The sequence below is a fragment of the Polypterus senegalus genome, chromosome 8 (genome assembly GCF_016835505.1).
Source record: "Polypterus senegalus isolate Bchr_013 chromosome 8, ASM1683550v1, whole genome shotgun sequence".
Classification (NCBI taxonomy): Eukaryota; Metazoa; Chordata; class Cladistia; order Polypteriformes; family Polypteridae; genus Polypterus; species Polypterus senegalus.
Window position 1 is genome coordinate 79,703,045 of NC_053161.1, and position 21,024 is coordinate 79,724,068.

General features: G+C 39.0%; 1 protein-coding gene across 3 annotated transcripts in view; it reads left to right on the forward strand.

The window, feature by feature from the left end:
• sfmbt2 (Scm like with four mbt domains 2) overlaps positions 1-21,024 on the forward strand; it is a 428,667-nt gene that overhangs the window by 306,297 nt on the left and 101,346 nt on the right. For all 3 annotated transcript variants that reach the window (XM_039761324.1, XM_039761326.1, XM_039761325.1), the window contains 2 exons: positions 1,907-2,054; positions 8,657-8,739. In XM_039761324.1, the coding sequence (XP_039617258.1) occupies positions 1,907-2,054; positions 8,657-8,739 (231 nt within the window). The remainder of the gene's footprint in view (positions 1-1,906; positions 2,055-8,656; positions 8,740-21,024) is intronic.

The window sequence follows — 21,024 nt, forward strand, 5'->3', positions numbered from 1 at the left end:
CTGTAACGTTGTGACTGTAAATATCTTATAAAATACAAGAAGCCCCTTTAAAAAGATTCATCAGCCTCGAGTTTTTGATGACTTTTTTGTAACAATGTAATTTGAGTAACAGCACATTTATATTTATTTTAGATATGAGGGTGCACCATAGAAAGAACAATGTATGAAATAACATTCCAACTGTAGCATCCTAAAGTATGTTGAGATTTGCTGAACTATAGATTCCTCCATTGAACAGAACAGGGTTGTAATAATGAAAGTAATTTTTCATATGTGTTTGGTGCTTTATTACTCAGATTTGTAGTCTTAACTACATATAAGCTATCACAGAGTTTCAGAGGAAGTTTGGAAGCTATCATTTTTTCATGCTCCAACAAACCACAGTGATTGTGTTTTCTCTGTGAGGGAGACATTTTATTTGCAATTATGCTCGGTGGTTGATGGGTACCTGTAAGATGACTCTCCTCTGATCATGGGTGACTTCAATGCTATCATTGGCACTGACTGGGCTGGCTGTGAAAATTGTGTCAGGCCCTCATGGCTCTGGCACTGAGGTGAAAGTGGCTTCATGTTCCTTGACTTTGCAAAAGGTCAGGGGCTATGGATCACGGGATTCTGGTTCCAGTGCCCTGAGCTGCATTGTTGGACTTGGTACTTCAATACTGGTGGTGTGTGAATTCTGACCACATACTTGTTGCTACTCTGAAGATCCATCTTAGGTCCAGCAGGCTACCACCTACTAGAGGAATGAAGCTAGACCTGGGCAGACTCCAAGATCAGGCTGTTTCTAATGACTTTGCATGCAGTTTGTGTGTGGAAATTGCAGGGTTTGGTGCAACTGCCAATCCTAATGTGATGTGGGAGACCTTCCATGACAAGACCCTGAAGGTTGCTGAGCGTTGTGCTGGTGCTGCCGGTGTTCCCAGATGGAGGTGTTTCATCTTACAGGCACCTTGGATATCATCGAGAGGGGTTGCAGTGCACGGCTTGATGGCAAATATAGTCTGTATTGTGAACAGAGAAGGACAGCTGTGAGAGCTCTTAAGGCAGATAAGGATGCATTTGTTAGATGAATTTGTGAGGAAGTAACGCACTATCTGTGGTCTAGTGACCCATGTCCTGCTTACAGTGGAATCAAAGTTTCTTTGCAGCCTTTGTCAATTTTCATGAGGCATTCATATCAGTTGATTGAGTGCCCTGTGGGACATCCTGGGACTTCACAGGATTCCCCTATGAGTGTTCTGCAGTACTGTGAGTCCTGTGCACTGGTACTATGAGTGCTATGGAGGCAGAACATCTTCGTTTTTCCCAGTTGATTCTGGGATTCGCTGATCTTGACTTTGCTGACAATGCTGTTATCTTCAAAGAGTTAATGAAGGCTTGATTGGGGCTCTTGAGAGGCTGAGCCAAGGAGTCTGAGTATCTGGGCTTATGAGTGCCCTGGATGAAACCAAGATCCAGGCCTTTAATGAAATCGAAAGGGGAATGTGGTTCTTGCGACATTTCTGCAAAAGGACAAAGTGTCCCGGTGTTCCCTGTTTTGCTATATGGTTGTGAGACATGGATGTTATCCAGTGACCTAAGTTAAAGACTGAACTTCTTCTGTACTGTGTCTCTTCGGAGACTCCTTGGGTACCACTGGTTTGACTTTGTCAAACGAGCAGTTGCTCACAGAGTCCCGAATGAGGTACATTACCTGCATTGTGTTAGGGAGAGTCAGTTGTGGCAGTATGACCATGTGGCGCAGTTTCCTGAGGGTGATCTGGCTCACACGATCCTTATTGTTGAGGATAAATAAATATTGTTGGATTCAAGCGCAATGCAAATTCCTTTGTGTTTATACTGTATTATATTTTCTTGATTTATTTGAAATGTCCACTAAGTTATTTTCATGTTTTCTTTCTAGGTATATAATCACCATTATTTCCAGGTGACAATAGATGAATTGGGTCATGAGTCAACTTCAATCTCCCTACTCTGCCATGCTGATTCACCAGGAATCCTTCCTGTAGAGTGGTGCCTTAAAAATGGAGTCAACGTGACACCACCCAAAGGTTAGATATTCTGATAAAACACAGAACAATACTTGACAATTGAGCATTAAGCCATTTACCAAAGTGTTTTTGGCTTGCAACTATAGAATTGATAACAAATATTTAGAATGATAAAATTAATTTAATTTAGTGGAATTACTTGAGAGGCTCTATGGCTTCTGATTTTCATACTAACTGAGCTCATAATCAGACGGTTACACATGATCTTACCTGAACTGCTAATACAATAAATCCTTGTAAGTCACAAATGTCCAAGAGGGTTTATTTGTTGTAAAAAAATTATTCAATTCAAATCATGTTAATTATTTCTTGTATGGTGTTCTCATAAATCTGGGTGTAACCTCATGTATATATACGAGAATGTGATAATAGAGCTAATCACACAGCTTATGGTTACATACATATTGTATATTCTTATACAGTATATAAACTTAGACTTTAGTAGATAGTAAAATCTAATTTTCCTAATGATGGCAATGAAGTCACTTTGTATAAAGTGGCCAACCTAGGCATACCACCTCCCTAAAAATGTTTTGCATAGTGTCGTAACTTGTAATGGAATGTGTTTCATATCACAGGCCCAGAAATGTTAATTGGTCAGGTTAGTAAGGACACGAGATCCTGAATTCTGGGAAACAAAGAGGCTGAGTCTTTTCTGAGACTATACATTTGAAATTGGTCTTAATTCTTACAACATTGAGACTTAAACCTGATATAGTTAGTGAAGTCTTGTCACAAGGCCACAGAAATCAGTGCCTGTCAATAAAGATACATCAATTGTAGCCTGCAAGTATTAGCTCTACAAGTCATATAATAAAGGGCTTCAACATTCTTGTTGCACTTGTGTTTCAGGAGCAGTTTGTCTGTTTTATTTTTGAAATTATTGTTGGAATTAACTACTCTGTTAATGTTCATTCAATTCCATACATTTCTGTTTACAAGCTCCGAACAATGTCTATATTTAAAAGTAACTTGGATATTGGCAGCTGTGTATATCTGAAGAAATCAACAAGTCATGTTTCATTCACTGTCACCATGTTATGTATGCCTACTTTCACCACAAAATATATGCATTGTCTACTCTGCAAAATGACCACATTAGTCAATTCCTGCATTATATTTGATGCTGCTGTGATCCAGCTGCTGTGGCCCTGTATAGAAAAAAGAGATTTTGAGCACTAATTGATGTTAGAGTCTTAATTTCACATGGTGGAGTGAAAATAATGTGTCACAAAAACGACCAAAATACATTGAGAAGGTTTGGAGCAGCCACCCATATAATTTTTCCCAGCTGCAGAACCTATTAATAAGAACAGACATGTTCACACAACTGAGTCCAAAACAGAACTGATTAACTGGAAGCAAGATGGCGGCTTTAAAGGCCAGTAAAGGAAGTGATGTCATCAGGACCGGAACCGGAAGTGACGTCGTTGGCTGTCCCAGAACAGGGCGGGATTTCGCGAGAATGGTCTGCAAGGGGTTGAGAGAGAGACTTACTAGTACACTTTGCCACCCCCTGGTCCGGCGTGGAATTACATCTATTCAGACCCTTTAGCTGTCCCCTAAACATGCACGTGTGACAGGACCCAGAAGCCCAGACTTGTTGGGTCGGGCAACCTGCACCGAGAGGTCGTAAACGCAAGAGAGAGCATTGGCATTTTTATGGAGAGAGCCCTTCCGATGAACGAGCAAGAACTTATAAAGTTGTAGATCAAGTTACCACCTAGTGACTCAAGGTTTGGACTCCTTGTGTAGGGCCATCCACTGTAAAGTTGCATGGTCCATGACAAGTGTAAACTACCGACCCAGGAGGTAGTACCTCAACTGTGTAACCGGCCACTTGATCGCAAGAGCCCTCTTTCAACCGCTGCATACCTGGTCTCCCAATCCAGCAATTTCCGGCTCAGCACTGCTCCTAGGCCTGTATCCGAAGCGTCCCTCTGGAGGATAAAAGGAAGTGAAAAGTCAGGTGCTTTCAAAACAGGTGCCGACGTCAGAGCCCTTTTTAAGTTACTGGATACAGCTTCTGTCTTATCGGTCCATACCACAATGTTAGGAACCCTCTTCTTTGTTAAATCACTCAAGGGCGCAGCTCTTTCCAAAATTTGTGGTGCAAACCGGCGGTAGTACCCGGCTAAACCGAGAAATGCTTGGACATGCCAGTTGGTTCGTGGATGGGGCCATTTCAAAATGGCATCTACTTTAGACCACTGTGGCTTCACAGTACCACGACCCACCTGGTATCCCAAATATTTGGTTTCTTTTAACCCAAGGAAACATTTTTTTTGGATTGATCCGAAGACCGGCCTCACCTAGCGTCCGTAATACTCTTTGGACATGCTGTAGGTGTTCCTTCCAGGTGCTGGAATAGATGACAACGTCATCTAGGTAAGCAGCACTATACGTGTTATGGGGGCAGAGCACCTTGCCCACCAAACGCTGGAAAGTCACAAAAGCCCCATGTAACCCAAATGGAAGGACATGATACTGCCAGTGCCCACTAGGGGTGCTAAACGCAGTCTTAAACCTTTGCGGAGTCTCTTAAAGGAACCTGCCAGTACCCCTTGATCATGTCAAGTGAGGTCAAATATTCTGCCTGTCCAAGCCTTTCAAGGAGATTGTCCACTCAAGGCATAGGATAAGCATCAAATTGGGAGACCTGATTAAGTCAAGAGAAGTCATTGCAAAACCTCCAACTTCTTAGAAGTTCTTAGCAGTTCTTATGGACTATAATTTTCCTCTATGACTCCTAAGTCCAGCATGTGCTTCATTTGAAGCTCCACTTCAGCCTTCTTTGCCTTGGGAAGACGATAGAGGCGCTCTCGGACTATAACCCCGGGTTCGGTCACAATGTCCTGGGCAATCATAAAGGTCCTTCTGGGTTTTTCGTCTACCACCTCTGGGACGGATGAGATAACTGCTTCGAGCTCTCACCTCTGTCTGGGGTTCAAGTTAGAGCCGAAGTTAAGTGTGATGGTCTGAGCAAAGAATGAGTGGGGCTAGCTGGAGGAGGGATCAGGGTCCCTTTCCTTCCACGATTTCAGCAGATTCAAGTGATATATCCGCTTGCTCGGCCAACAATTGGGCTGTTTCACCAAACAGTCAATGAGCCCTTTCCTCACCTTAACTTCGTATGGTCACTGCCAGTGGGCAAGTAGTTTAGAATGGGAGGTGGGAACCAACACCGGTTGGAACTCCCCAAAGCGACGTGCCACTATCATAATAGCGGGCCTGTGCTGCTTGCGCCTCCTCTTTGACTTTTTGTGTATAGTGACTTTTTAGTGTAGGTCGAAGTTTCTCAAACCTATCGCATACCTGCGCAATATATTCCAAAACATTAGTTGAGGGAAGAGCCTCTCCTTCCCAACCTTCTTTCAAAATGTCCAGTATACCCTGGGGTTGTCATCCATATAATAATTCAAATGGTGAGAACCCCGTCGAGGCTTGGGGGACTTCCCCTGTATGCAAAGAGTACGAGGGGGAGGAGTTGATCCCAATTCCTTCCATCCCCGTTGACCACCTTGCAAAGCATCTGTGTGAGAGTTTGATTAAACCTCTCCATTAGACTGTCAGTTTGAGGATGATATACCGCGGTCCCTAAGCGCTTTATTTTGAGTAACTTGGCCATTTTCCTGAACGTCTCCGAGGTAAACGGCGTCCCCTGTTTCATAAGGACTTCTTTAGGGATGCCTCGCACAAAGACCCCAACCAGTTCCAGTGCGATGGCTTTGGAAGTAGCTGAGCGCAATGGGACAGCTTCTGGATATCAAGTCGCATAATCCACGAGGACTAATATACTTATGTCCGAAGGCTCCAGGGGTCCCAGTATATCGATCCCCATTCTCTCAAACGAGACATCAATCAAGAGAAGGGGAACGAGAGGAGCACGGTCCCTCCTAGGAATTTGCTGTAGTTGACACTCTGGACAAAAGATACAGAACCTCCTTGTTAATTCCTGGCCAATAAAATCAGAGCTTGATACACTCTTAATGTTTTCTCTGTGAACAGGTGGCCTCCTAGGAGATGGGTGTGCACTAACTAACAAACCTGCCGCTGGAAGGTTCATGGAATCAGCAACAGCTTCCATGCCTCCCCCTCGTGTTCACTGACCCGATGTAACAAATCATTTTCAATAACAAAGTCGGGGCCTTGTGTCATGGGCTGATGGGTGTCTTGACCATTGACTAGAATGACTGCATTCTTTGCAAATTTTAGGGAATCATCATTACCTTGTTCCCTTTTAAACAAGGCCGTCATTTGTCTAAACTGAAAACGTAATTCTGAGAGAGGGTCCGGTGTGACATCAAGGAGTGGGAGTCATCCCGCTCCGCCGAGATGCAGAGTGATGACACAACGGTTTTCGACGGTCCGGGAACTTCCCCATCCTCCTCTTGGTCTCCCATATCTCTCTCCACCGGCTGAGTACACGGTGTGGAGACAACCTGCGACAGATTATTCCCATCTGTTACTAGGCCTAAATTAGGTTTGGGGGAGGCCTTCACCGCTTTTATTATCAGACCAGTCCCGCCCTAGAATCACAGCAAATGGTGGATTTGGAAGGACCGCTTTGGAGATTCTTTTAACTGATCCTCCCTGGTTGATGAAACATTGGGCGGAATTATAGAATCGCACATCTCCATGTACACAGGTTATACTGGTCTTTACTTTCATCCACTGTCGTGGCAGTAAATACCAGCAATCAACAATGAAAATGTTGCTGCCGGAATCGAAGAGGGCTTCCACCTTAAATTCATTAACCACGACCACTCCCGTATGAGCCATTGACAGGGTGTTTGAAAGTGCACACAATCCACCCCCATCTCTCCACTTGCAATTCCTCCCAAGTTATGCTGATGGGGCAGATTAGGAGGGATGTAATCTCCGTGACATCTGCTAAAGGACCATTCTGCTCTCCTAAATTGCGAGGCCGTCCTAGATGTTTCGACAAGCCCAACGAGCTCGTTCATAGTAAAAAATTCTCCCCAGACTGCCGAAATGGTCGGGAAGGTTGCTCATTAATAAAAAACAGGCTACCTTCTGTACAATCTGGAAGGTGGAGCACTCGGTGGGTCTTAACTATCCCGCCACCGTTTCCCAAAGAGCATCAGCCTGCTCTTGGGTAGATCGCTCAGGATCCAGCTTCCACGCCTGCAAGAAACTCACTTGCTGATCTGGGGAATCCCCATTTTGTTCCGGGGCCTTGGCCCCCATGGGAAGGACAGCTCTCTCCTCCGAGAGAACATAATAAGTCCCTGTCACTTCCCCCACAGAGACCAGCCCACTTCTGTGTGTCCTATCGACACTCTTCCTAATTACTTTATGTGGCGCGGAACTAGACAAAGGGAGCGGAGTCTGCACTGGTTCTTTCCAAAATCTGAGACGAACCCCCCACTTGGAAACTTGGTCCTGGTACTCTCCCACCTGGTCATGATTCAGGTCCGGTCCCATTTTCTTCTGGGTTTATTTCATCCTGCCGACTACACCACTGTCACAAAAATGACCAAAAGACATTGGTAAGGTTTGGGACAGCCACCCATATAATTTTTCCCGGCTGCGAAACTGATTAATAAGAACAGACTTGTTTGCGCAACTGAGTCCAAAACAAAACTGATTAACTGGAAGCAAGATGGCGGCTTTAAAGGCCAGTAGAGGAAGTGATGTCATCAGGACTGGAACCAGAAGTGACGTCTTTGGCTGCCCCAGAACAGGGCGGGATTTCCTGAGAATGGTCTGCAAGGGATTGAGAGAGAATTAGTACACTTCGCCACACCCGTTCCGGCGTGGAATTGCATCTATTCAGGCCCTTTAGTTTTCCCCTAAACATGCGTGTGAAAATGGAAGCCATTAACAAACAAACACTTGTATCTACATTAAGAGATGATCTGATAAATGATTACCATTTATAAATGTGTGTCACAATGAACATTAGTTATTAAAAGGAATACCCTTTTTGAAAAATATGATAGATATTAAAAAAAGATCACTTTTAATAATCAATTTATCAATACACTCAATAATTTTAACATAGCATTATATAGACCTCATAATGCAGTTGGTTTTGTATCCTGAGTCTTTTTTAGCAGCTCCCAATTGGCATACAGGTTTTCTGTCCACCAGGGCTTGTGAAACAGACTACTGTATATTTTTAGCGCTTATTCCTCTTGCAAAAGAATTTAGTTTGTCTTTTTCTTCTTGTTCCTCTAAAGCTACAAGAAAGCATGCAGAATTAGCTCACAGATCCACTGCTAGGGCTGCCCATCTACATTTCACCCCTCTTGTTTATCTTTTGTCTTCTTGTTTGCTTCTGTGCCCAGAGGGCATTGACTTCTACTACTTTGACCATGCAATACATTTTCTAAGCTCTGACTGTTCTTTCCCACATCTTACGCAGTTATTCTATCTTGGTTTATACTCTGTCCACTCATCTTTTCCTGCCTATATATTTCTGGTGTTGAGTCAGCGTACAAAGTATAAATATTTTGTAAATTGTTATGATTAGTATTTTGTCTTTTTTATTTGTTGGTCCCTATTGTTTTACATTATTTCAAGAAGGTTGGCTTGTCTGACAATGGTGACTATCCTTACATCCCTTTTTTTTCCAGGTTACCCAAGCCCAGATTTTGATTGGGCTGACTACTTGAAGCAGTCTGGGACAGAGGCAGCTCCTCAGATTTGCTTTAGAAATGTGAGTTTCCTATTTTAAAAATGTACTTGACATATGCTTATGATATCATACCATCACAAAATGGTTTTAAATGTGAGTCAAGTTAAAAGAAATATGTATGACAGTGAATAAAACTAGCAAGTTGCAAGCAAGTTTCAGTGGGGCCTCACAGTTAAAGAAAAGCTAGTTACATTAAGTGCATAAAAATATCTTGATTAAGCAAACAGAGTGATTTCTGTGGTTAAGAAAAATTTAGACTTTAGTAGTCTACAGTGCAAGTCATAAAATAATGAGAGTGTGATATTATTCATCCAATATACAAGCAACTTATCACTTACAAGTCCTAGGCTATCAGGTAAAATAGTCATTTATTTAGACACTTATGTCAAATACAGCTTCATATATCAGAAGCTTAGGATAAAAAGTAATAAAAAATCTGTATGCCAAAAATATTTTCTTTAATTGCCAAATATTGGTGCACTGACAACATATTGCTTATTTGTACATAATATCACACTGTCCCTATCTTTATTTGACATAGCCATGCACAGATTTCTCACTATAATAATAGCTGATTGCATTTCAGGAGAAGGTAGTTTCTACAATTTCATGTTACATCAGATGAACACTTCACATCCCTTATTGCAACAAAATTATTTATTATGGCAATTTACGTATGCAATAATACCTAGTGAATGGTAGTATAGCTGCAGACTAATAATGTTTATTGTAACATGAAACATCAAGCCTAAATTATATATCAATGGCATAGATTGTGAAAACATTACAGATACTTTACTATAGCATGTTTTGTTTTCCTGACAAATTTCAATCATGAGTATAGTTTTCCATTTTCATAGATCTATAGTGTTTCTTAAATTGTTTGGGATTGTGGAGCACTGTATAAGGAAACCCTGTGGAACCCCTATGAAAATAAAAAGAAATTACAAAGTAAACTGTTATGTGAAAAATATTTTATTTGAGGAAATGTTTATAAATAAATGCGTATGTAGTGTATATATTTATAGAAAAATTTGTAATAATGAAAACATTTCAGTTTCAGGCATGGTAAAGTCAATGAAAAGGATATGCTGCCATTGCATGACACAGATCATCAATATCTATTGTAAGGTTTCTTAAAAGTAGCCTTAATGTATGTGTCTTATTTAGCCTCTTTTGATAATTTGTTTTTGTTGAAGTGATAGTCAAAAATCTATTTTTTTCATAAGAATATAAATGCAAACTGGAATAAGATCATAAATGTTTATTCATTTAAAAGACCACCTTCAACATGATTTTTAGCTATTAAAGTACTCTTCAAATACTTTAACAAAACATCTGAGGAAAGACTGACAGTTAACATATTTTCTTCATTCAAAGACGGATCATTCTTTTCTTGATACTTGACATTAAATGGGTCCAGAATCTCAACCTTCTGTCGAGTCATGACTTTTACAAAAATCATCTTCAAGTTTAAAAAATGGTATTTTGTAAGTGATTGATCACAATAAGTTTTAGTTGGTTTAAATTGTAACTTCAAGTCTCTATTCAGCCATATTTATTTGATTAGTTAAGTTTTGAAGTTATGAAAGAAGATGTTTTCAATCCAAAATATAGTTTACTTCTTAGGGTCTTCTATTTTATTAAAACTATAAATATTGTATTATGTGTTTCATGAAGTGATAGCTTAAACTTTTTCAAAACCTGAAGTATGCCTGCCAGATAATATACCTTCATGTTCCATTCAGTTTTTATTTGATAGGAATCAAATAAAAAAAAATATATATATCTCACTGTATATATGTGTACTCAGTTTTGTTGCCAGCGGTTTAGACATTAATGGCTGTGTGTTTTAAGTTATTTTGAGGGGACAGCAAGTTTACACTGTTATACAATCTATATATATAATTCACTAAGGCAAGACACCCATGGAAAGCACGCTGGAAGGGGCGTGGATTCACTAAGCCGCCGACAATTAAGACACCTATGCCGCACGCAGGAAGGAGCCACGCCCACCAACTCCAAGATCATTGGATACAACTCGCAGAGCCACGCCCACCAACTCGGACGCGACGACACAGAAAATAAGGCATCATTTATATTCATCTGTCGTAGAGGGCACGTTGACTGTTCATAGAGGTATGTTTCTCGCGGAGGTGAATCGCCATATGCAACATGTAAAACGGTTTGCGAGGGGTATCCCATGGGATCCTTAAAACAATCCTTTACAACTGAGGTTAAAACACAATGAAGTAAGCAGTCTTTAAAAACCAAGTATTCGGTTACGACACGACCGCGTGCACCATAGCAAACTGTTTTACATGCTACATACAGCAATTCGCATCCGCGACAAACATGCGTCGTCTTAGATGCTCCTGCAGGAACACGGAAAGTTTACGTGAGTCACAGGTGCATCTGGACTGTGCAAAGACGACAACGACTCAAGTGACAAGTTGGAGGTGGGCACATGAGCGATGGCGGTCTGCCAGTTTTCAGTCACGGACGATTGTGTGTTGGTTCATTCCGTGCATGGTTACAATGTTGCTTTTCTTGCTAATTTATTACATTACCGATTTTTCAAATGTTAATTTTCTCTTTGTGCTTCAAAATCATTAAAAATTATACGCCGCAGGTTGGCTAGTATATATAAAGTTTCTTAGATCATCACAAAGTCTTTTTAAATATCTGCCCTTTTGAACACCAGCAAACATCTGTGTGTAATGATAAAAAAGAAGTCTAGTTTGAGTTTTTTACTCGTACTGGTAACAAAAAAAAAAAAAAAAGAATAACCACAGTAATATACCTTCAGTTTAGTTAATGCAATACTGCATCCATCAAAGAACAGATACATTTATTTACTATCACAACAGATAGGAGAACCTCTGCATTCTGACTTGGGTGAGCTCAGATCAATGTGACAACAGATGCAATGAGGATTCCATCAAATTCAGGCTGTCTGTTATTAGCAGCTAATTTTCCAGTCGCTTTAACTGATACAATGCATTATGACTCACAGAATACCTTTAAGTTTTCTCAGAACCCTAAGGTTCCACAGTACACAGTTTATAAAACACTAGTTTAATGGGTGTCAGTAGAGTAAAATATAAAAGATATCAAAAGGAATCCCAAAATTTTCAGTCCATAAATAAATAACATTCTCAAAACCATGTGGTCTAATTCACAGTCACATGGGCCACAGTTTTTTCTAGCAGCATGTAGCATAAGCTGGGGAAGCTGTGGACAAGTCACTAGTTCATAACAGGAACCATTAGTGGACATTTCAGCTCTTACATGGGGCCAGTTTCTATTCACCAGTTAAGCAAATATGTATGTCTTTGGAGATATACAGTAGGAGTACCTGGACGGAAACAGTGTATTATATTTTTCTCTCTATATGTACTGTGTGAGATTAAATGAAGCAGTCTTCTCACTAACAAATGAAGCATCACAAATGTTACCTTTTGTTCAAGCCTAGCTTGAGTCACACATTTTCATGGCTGCGTCAGTGTATATGTATATATATATATATATATATATATATATATATATATATATATATATATATATATATAGTGACAGATACGGGTTTGCTCGCACGCTTGTACCCTCAGACCACACGTCAGACACCAGGTAAAAGTCCAAATAATTATTATTTATTATAATAATAAGTGCACAAAGCACACTCATCTCCACAATTCCCAATAACAATAAACAATCACAAATAACAATCCTGCTCTCCCAGACGCTTACCCACCCTGCCTCCCAACTCAGCTTGTCAGTCTGGGATTTCCCACAGTCCTTTATAGTCCTTGACCCGGAAGTGTTTGTCCCTCAGTCCATGTGACCTTTTATCACTTCCGGGTCAGGTAAAAACTTCTCTTTTCTTCAACCTGGAAGTACGTCATTCCTCCCGTTCACGTGACCAGGACGCACTTCCAGGTTATAGGGCACATATGAGTCTACAAGCCTCACTACAGCGACTCCTTGTGGTCCCCAAGGTATCCAGCAGGGCTGTGTATAAAAACTACAAAATCCATGAGGCCCTGCTGGAACTCGGGGCACGTCCATGCTGTCGGGAGAGCGCCTCCTGGCGGCCTGGGGGTGAGGGCCGGCAACTCTTGCCGGACATCCATCACAATAAATATATATATATATATATATATATATATATATATATATAGTAGATAGTGAAAATATTTCATCCCATAACCAATTCTCTGATTCCACTGAATTAAAAATCCTACACTGAAGTTTCCAAGCACTGAAACTCAATGTTTTTTATTCTTTCTAATGTGATTGTGTTTTAAGTTAGTAAGGAATATTAAGAGGATGGAAGATAAAAGGCACTCTGGATTAAGTACTGTATATACTAGCTTTGTACACTATTCAGGGATGCTTTTAGCCATTTCTTTCTGGTAGATTTACTCAAAAGATGTTCAGTATCTCTGAATGTTGTTTATCACTGCAATTTTCAAATTGTGCCACAGGTTTTCCATCAGACTGAGATCATGTTCTTTGAGCCATTGCGGGATATTCACTATTTTGTGCTTCAGTATTTTGCAATGCTGAAACTTAACTTCCATACATGTTTGCTTGCATTTTCCATTGTCCATTTCTCCCTTCAAACATTTCAAAGCAATGTCAGGATGCATTGAGAATTAAAGCAACAGTGCTTGCTGGTAATATTTTTCATTATTTATGTTATTTTATCTGTAACTTTCTTTGGAATGCTGTTTAGCTGTTATTTTTACAGCTGGCCTTCAGATTCCCATTGACCATAAACTGTGGTGTTTTTATCCAGAAAATGTGTAAGTTACTGGAGGAAGCAAATTATAAGATCCTTTTTTTTCTCTTGCTGGGCATTTTTTTCACCCTTTTTAGTAACATAAAACATTGTCACACATAAAATGCAAACTCATTTTGAGTTTTCAATCTTTCAAGCAAAAATATCACAAAGAACAAAATTTCAATGTAGGATTTGTTATTCAATAAAATTAAGGAATTGGTCAGGGGAAAGGACTGAATATGAAGACCAAAACTTGCAAAAAATTTAATATTAATGGAGAGCAAAGTATACAGAGAGGAATTAGGGCAGAATTTCTTCTCAATGACTAAACAAGTAGTTTGAATAATAGGTATAATCCAAACCCAGTAGTAGAATTAAAAATTAGGTAACTCCATGCTTCCCCTTCTTGACATCTCTTGATAATTAATGTTTTATCTATGTTCCAAATGAACAAAGTTACTGTTACATGTAATCCTTAAGTAAGGACTTGGTAATCTGTGGGGGATGTTGAATTATTTAAAGGGTAATGATATTATGATGTTGATTTTCCCAATTAATATAAGGTGAGAAGACATGACAAATTGATAGTATCTTTTATAACCTGTTCTAGAAAGGTCATAAAGTTAAATTCAAATAGAAATGTATGTACTTAATTTTCTTACTTCTATCATTCCCAGAATCTATGGATATTTACACAAGTAGAGGCTAGTTGAGTGATGGCCAAGGCAGGTAAAGTTAGCAACAGAGTACACAATTATTGGGTTCCAGCCTCTAAAGCAGAATACTGACAACTGGTATTATTTATATAAAATGATGTTGTTCACACCATATTTCTTAATATATTTATGGTTTATTGCAAATTCATAAAATGGTAATCATGTTAAAAGTTTGACCTATATTAATTAATACTAGTGTGCAAACTAAACAGTCAATATACACAAAGTTTCCATGTATTTTGGCATTGTTACATATCTAAACAGTTACACTTAAAGTCAGAAGTTTATATACACTTAAGATGAATTCTTTAAAACTCACTTTATAACCCATCCACAAATGTTATACCAACAAACTATAAATTTGTCATATCGTTTAAGACATCTACTCATGTTTCACAGACAGATTATTTCACTTTTTTTGGATTATTTCACAGTTCCAGTGGGTCACAGGTTTGTGTATACTTTGTTAACTATGCCTTAAAACAGCTTGGAAAATTCCAGAAAATGGTGTCAACTCCTTAGGCAATTAGACAATTAGCTTCTGATAACCAATTAGCCTAATTGGAGTCAACATGTGGATGTATCTTAAGGCCTACCATCAAGCTCAATGCCTCCTTGCTTGACATAATGGGAAAACCAAAAGAAATCAGCCAAGACCTCAAAAAAATTGTAGACCTCCACAAATCTGGTTCATCCTTGGGAATAATTTTCAAATGGCTGGAAGTTCCACAAAAAATAGTATGCTAATATGAACACCATGGGACCACACTGCTGTCATATCAATTAGGAAGGAGATGCATTCTGTCTCGCAGAGAAGAATGTACTTTGGCATGAAGAGCACAAATCAATCTCAGAAGAACAGCAAAGGATCTTGTGAAGATGCTGCAGGAAACAAGTAGACAAGTATCTATATCCACAGTAAAATAAGTCATATATCGATATAACCTGAAAAGCTGCACAGCAAGGAACAGGCCACTGCTCCAAAGCTGTCATAAAAAAGCCAGACTGCAGTTTGCAATGACACTTAGGAACAAAGATCTTCTGGAGAAATGTCCTCTGGTCTGATGAATCCAAGATCAAACTCTTTGGCCATAATAACCATAATTTTCTTTGGAGGAAAAAGGGTGAGGCTTGGAAACCAAAGAACACCATCCTGAACATCAATCATGTGGGTGAGAGCATCATGTTGTGGTTGTACTTTTCTGCATGAGGGACTGGTGCACTTCACAAAATAGATGGCATGATGAGGAAGGAAAATATATAGATATGCTGCAGCAACATCTCAAGCACTCTGCAATGACCCCAAGCACCCCTCCAAAGTTGTGGCAAAATGGCTTAAGGACAATAAGGTTAAGATATTGAAATAGCCATCACAAAGCTTTGACTTCAGTCCAAATGAAAATTTGTGGGCAGAACTGAAAAAGCATATGCAAGCAAGGATGTCTACAAACCTGTCCCAGTTACACCAGTTCTGTCTGGAGAAATGGGCCAAAATCCCAGCAACTTATTGCAATAAGCTTGTGGAAGGCTAACCAAGATGTTTGGCTCAAGTTAAAGAATTTTAAGGCAAAGCTATTAAATATTAACATAGTGTATGCAAACTTGTACACCTGTGACTACAAATATAACACCAGGTCATATCAATTGCAGAAATTCTCAGGTGATTCTGCACTTATGCTGTATATTTGATAAGGGGATTAGACAAAGTATAGTAGTCAGGTGGAGAACTTTGTTTCTTGGTACAAAGAGAATTGTCTGCATATTATCATCAGCAAAACCAAAGAATTAGTTACTGACTTTTGACACACCAAAGACCCTCTGTCTGGTCACTGTTCAAGGAGTGAATGTAAAGGTGGTGCATTGCTACAAGTACTTGAGGGTCCACATAAAGGACAGTATGGAGTAGTCTCAGAACATATAGGAACTGTTTAAGAATGGGCAGAGCAGGTTCTTTTTCCTTAAAAGACTGTGTTCCGTTATTGTGGAAAATGTCATCCTTCACATCTTCTATAACTCTGTGGTGGCCAGTGCCATTTTCTACACTGTGGTGTTCTGAACTGGTAATGCCAATTCAAGAGAAGCCCACCAAATCATCAAGCTAATTAAAAGGGCAAAGCTCAGTTATTGGAGGCACTCTGGACCCCCTGGAGGTAGTAGAGGAGGAAAGAACTAAAACAAAACTGAGTGCCATTATGAACAATGTTGCACATCCTCTCTCTGACACACTAACACTGAGGACTTTCAGCCACTGAATTATTCAGCAGAAGTGTGTTAAGAAATGTTACGGGGGCTCCTTTGTACCAACAGCAATATGTCTGTATAATGGCTCACTGTAACTATGACAGCCAAGTCAAAGATTTCTTTCTTTTTCATTTTCTTGCTTTATAGTCATTCGGGTGTGTGTTCAGACGAAAAGTGTGTGTTTATATCTATTTATTAATTTACTTACTTATTTAAAGAACATCTGTAAAATCCAAATTTCCATTTGGGGACAAATAAAGTTCTATCTGTCTGTGTATCTTTAAATAGGGTGTGACCTGCATTAAGTTTGATATAAATGCAAAGATTATTAAAAACCAAAAATCCATAAAATCTTTCATTAAAGACTGTTGTACCATTCACATCTCTTTTGTTTTTTGCTATTATTTGTCAACTCTGCTTTACATGAGTAGAAGTTCTCCAAATTTAAACTGAAAGTGCACTGCTACATATTTCACGTCCTAACATTTTTTCACTGTATTAAGAGCTGCCTTTAGGGAGTCTGAGAAATATGGCCTTTAAAGCAGAGGGTTTTGTTAAAAGCCAGAGCCTGTGGATACTAAATGCTACAAGTAAAGCATGCCTGCTTTGGCAACTACATGCTGCTTGTTTAATATACTATATAAAGTACTGATTCTTTTTTTTTTTAATTTTGTGCCTTTATTCATTCACATGTGATCCACTTGCAGACATCTTTCTCATTAATAATAGGAATTCTCTAGTGACTGAAACTGGGATAAAATGTATATAAAAAAGCCCAAATAGCTGGATTGATAATAATAAAACTAGGTTTGCTTTAAAAAAAAATCTAGTTTTTTTTTCTTCTTTTTCATTAATGAGGTCAAAATAGATTTTCTTCAAACACAATCATTTACATGCCTTGTAGCGTCCCAGGGCAGATCTGCTATGTCTTTTCATTATTAGTGCATCATATTTAATTATGCCAGTTTAAGTGCACCACAGAACTCTAAGGAAAATTGATAATATTTTCCCAGTGTCCTTTGGGATTTGTTCTAAGCAGTGTCAGATTTTAAAAGGTTTGATTTTTATCAAGTAAAAGCAGCATGCAGAAGTACTGTCTCCCTGTTCAAGCATTGATCCGCTCGACTTCACCCTCAGGCATAACACAGAGTCATTAGTAGCAAGCACAGCAGGCTGCATTAACATAAGGTCCCTCTGTAGGTCCTGACAAGTGAAGAAGCTTGCAACTAATTCAGAGATTCTCTGTTTAACTGGTAGCGTATAGTGTTCACTTTTCACAGGCAGAAGTTTGGGTGGAGTTTTACTGGGAAACATTCATGTTGTTATGAGTAGTAAGGGTATGCCATAGCGAACAAAAGGTTGTGAGGAGTTGCTTTTGGTCATGTGCATTATCATTGACAGTCAGTTTAGCCTAGTGGCAAAAGTTCTGAACTTCAAACCATGAGGCTGTCAGTTCTTTGCTTATCTCTTACTATTACTATATGACCTTGAGCATGGCACTTAACCTGCAGATGCTCCAGTTGTTAAAAAGTATGGGACTCATTGCAGGAAGATCTGGAATTGAGAAGAAAATCACAATAGAAAGTTGTAAATGTAATTCTGATTAAGCAATAGAAACCATTATATTTTTAAAAGTCAAAAAAAAAAAATACTACACTGGCATGGCAAACTCACTTGTAAAAATGGTATTTAACCATGGAGAGAAAAACATGACAGCGGTACATGAATATTGTGTTAAATTTGAAATCCAGTCAATATTAAATTAAGCCTAAAGGCTTAAATTCCACATTCATTTTTTTTTTTGCAGTAGAGTTAGTCACAAGAGGAGTATATCAGCAACCACTTAATCATATTAAATTATAGCCCTTTGCATTTTCACCATTTTCTTTTAATGAATGTTGTTATTTAATTGAAATATACACTCAGTACGATGTTGTCTCTTGAATAATTTATAGCAATAGTCAAAAATGTCGCATAAGGGGCAGCGACTCTTTAAAGTGTGCTATTGTGTCATGCATATTGTATCAGAGTTATGCTATGACCTTTTAACAAAGTATGCTTCAAATATTCACTATTTAATTTAAAAATGAAGCATTATTTCAGCATTTTTCTGTTGTTCAATAGACTGGACCTTCCAGTCTAACTGCTGGTATGACAGGGAACGAGAGACATTGTTTCCAGGATTATTGTTTATAAAATGTGCTCCGTTCTTCCCATTGTAAAGTCTCATTTATTACATTTTGTCTTACTTCATTGCCGTTTATCTCTCCCAAAAATCTACTCACACCTGTTGAAACATTTATTAGAAGCTAAATGTTATCTATGAAAATAGAGGTACCAACCTTAAACTTCTCAAGAATTTGGAATGCCTGTGCTTCCTTCAGGACTATGAGGCATGGTTGCAAATAGCAGGCATCCTCATACCTCACCTTAGTTGGACAATCTGAAAACATGTAGGTTAGGTTGAAAACGTTTCCTGTTTGAGTGGGTGCAGGTGTGAGAGTCTGGTAGCCTGTCCAAGACACCATATACTCAAAGCTCAAGCTCCCATCAACATAGTTTGAATCAGCAGTTTCCAAGAGAGATAGAAACACAGTCAAACTAGGTTGAATTCGCTGTATTTTAAATTCACTGTAATTTGGTGAGTGGAAAACATGTGGTCTGTTGGAAAATCACACAATTGTGTGTTCAGACCCCATCACTGACTCACTGTATAACCCAACCGGTGATTCAAATCTGTGTACAATATCTATAAAATGCAAAGTTGATTGTTTCATTAACTCACTCACCCATAAACAAAAACAGAATTTCCGGTATAGTTAAAGAGCCAAAATTTGGTAGGATTGAACACCTAGAGCAGTAGTTATCTAGTAATTACAGAAAGAACATTTCAATGTATCAATATTTAGAAATAACCATATCTGACAATAGAAAACATAATACCACAAAGTCTGAAAAATGCTTTGACTGATTTAATTAAAATTTGATGACATTATAGAAAAAAGAAAATTGCCCAACCTGTGTTTTTTTATTTGCCTATATATTTTTTATTTGTCGATATTTATTAAAATCATACTGATGTACATGCTCTGTGCTGTGTGGACATGGGGCTATATGTAAACAAAGAACATAACAGAAATGGTTGAAAGGCTACACAAACATCACCACTAACCAATAGGTTGGATAAACAACTAAAGAAGAGTGTCCTGGATGGGAAAAAAGAGACTTGGTCATATTTACCATGTACAGTCAGGTGTGAAATGGAAGAAGAACGTTCAGCAAACCTCAAAGAGAAAGCAAAGCTCAGTGATTAGCAAGTATGATGTAAAGCTTCAGTGAGAGTGCCAGATGCTGTGGCTGTGACCATACTGTAGGTGTTGCTTCACTAGAAGCATAAAAGAAAGGAATGAGAAGTAGAGGCAGAAATGATGTCCTCAGATCCAAGACCGATGGCATCAGTTTAAACCTTGTGGGTCCCCCGCAAGTTACATAATTGTATTACACATTCACCTCTCTGGACTTTGAAAGGAAATCCTTACCCCTGATCTTAGAAATTGTTTACATTTACATGCTTACTTTGAATGGGCATTCATTAGCCCAGCCCTTCCATCCCACCCTCCAAACACGCTCTCCAAGGTTTGCATATACATTTGCATCTGCTAACTTTAAAGGGGGACTACATGTAACTGCCGAAAAAAACAAAAAATACTTGAGTGAATAACGTAAACAAATGAAAATCATAAATTTCACATTATTCTTACTGATTATCCCTTTCAATTCAAAAGAATGTACTTGGGTGTAAATTTTTGTTGTGTAATGATGATCAGCCAGATCACTAGGAGATGATCTATGGCAGGAATGCTTTACCCATGGGTTATGGAGGTGAAAGTGTAATAATTACCCTATAAAACTATAAAGTGGGAGCTACATTCTCAGATGAAGCTTTTGATTTACCTTTCAGTCTACATACTCTTCCTTAACTTTGGTCTGGAGCTGTGTATAGTGAAAACATTTCGAGTGACAAAAAGAATGAAATTGTGAGTACAATTGAGGATCCTGTGCATGGTTAGGGTTGTTATACAGTACGTATTCTCAGTGATAGCAACAGAAGCTCGGCAATATGGGAATTTGAATTAATGTGGATTAAAAATGTGCTTTTGTGGATTGAATGAAATGCATTGAGGTGGATTGCATATATGATTAGGATGAATTCTGCACTATCCTCAGGAGGTGTATGACGCATGTCCAACTGGGAGAAGAGATAGGGCAGACCCAGCATACAGGGCTAGAACAGAGATTATACCTTTGGGTTGTCCAGGAAACACCTCGAGAAGAGATAAAAAAAAAAAGTCCTGGTCTGTCCAGCTCAGTATGTTGCTACAAGATAGACAGGGAAAGCAAACAAGATTACAGGTGCTTTCATACAAATAATGTACAGGGCAATCACTGTGACCAATTCACCTACTTCAGTATTGACTAAAAACCATCTAGGAAAGGAGCCTTGACAAATACAGCTTAATATGATCAGTATTTGAATTTAACTTAATATGTCTCCTAATGGTA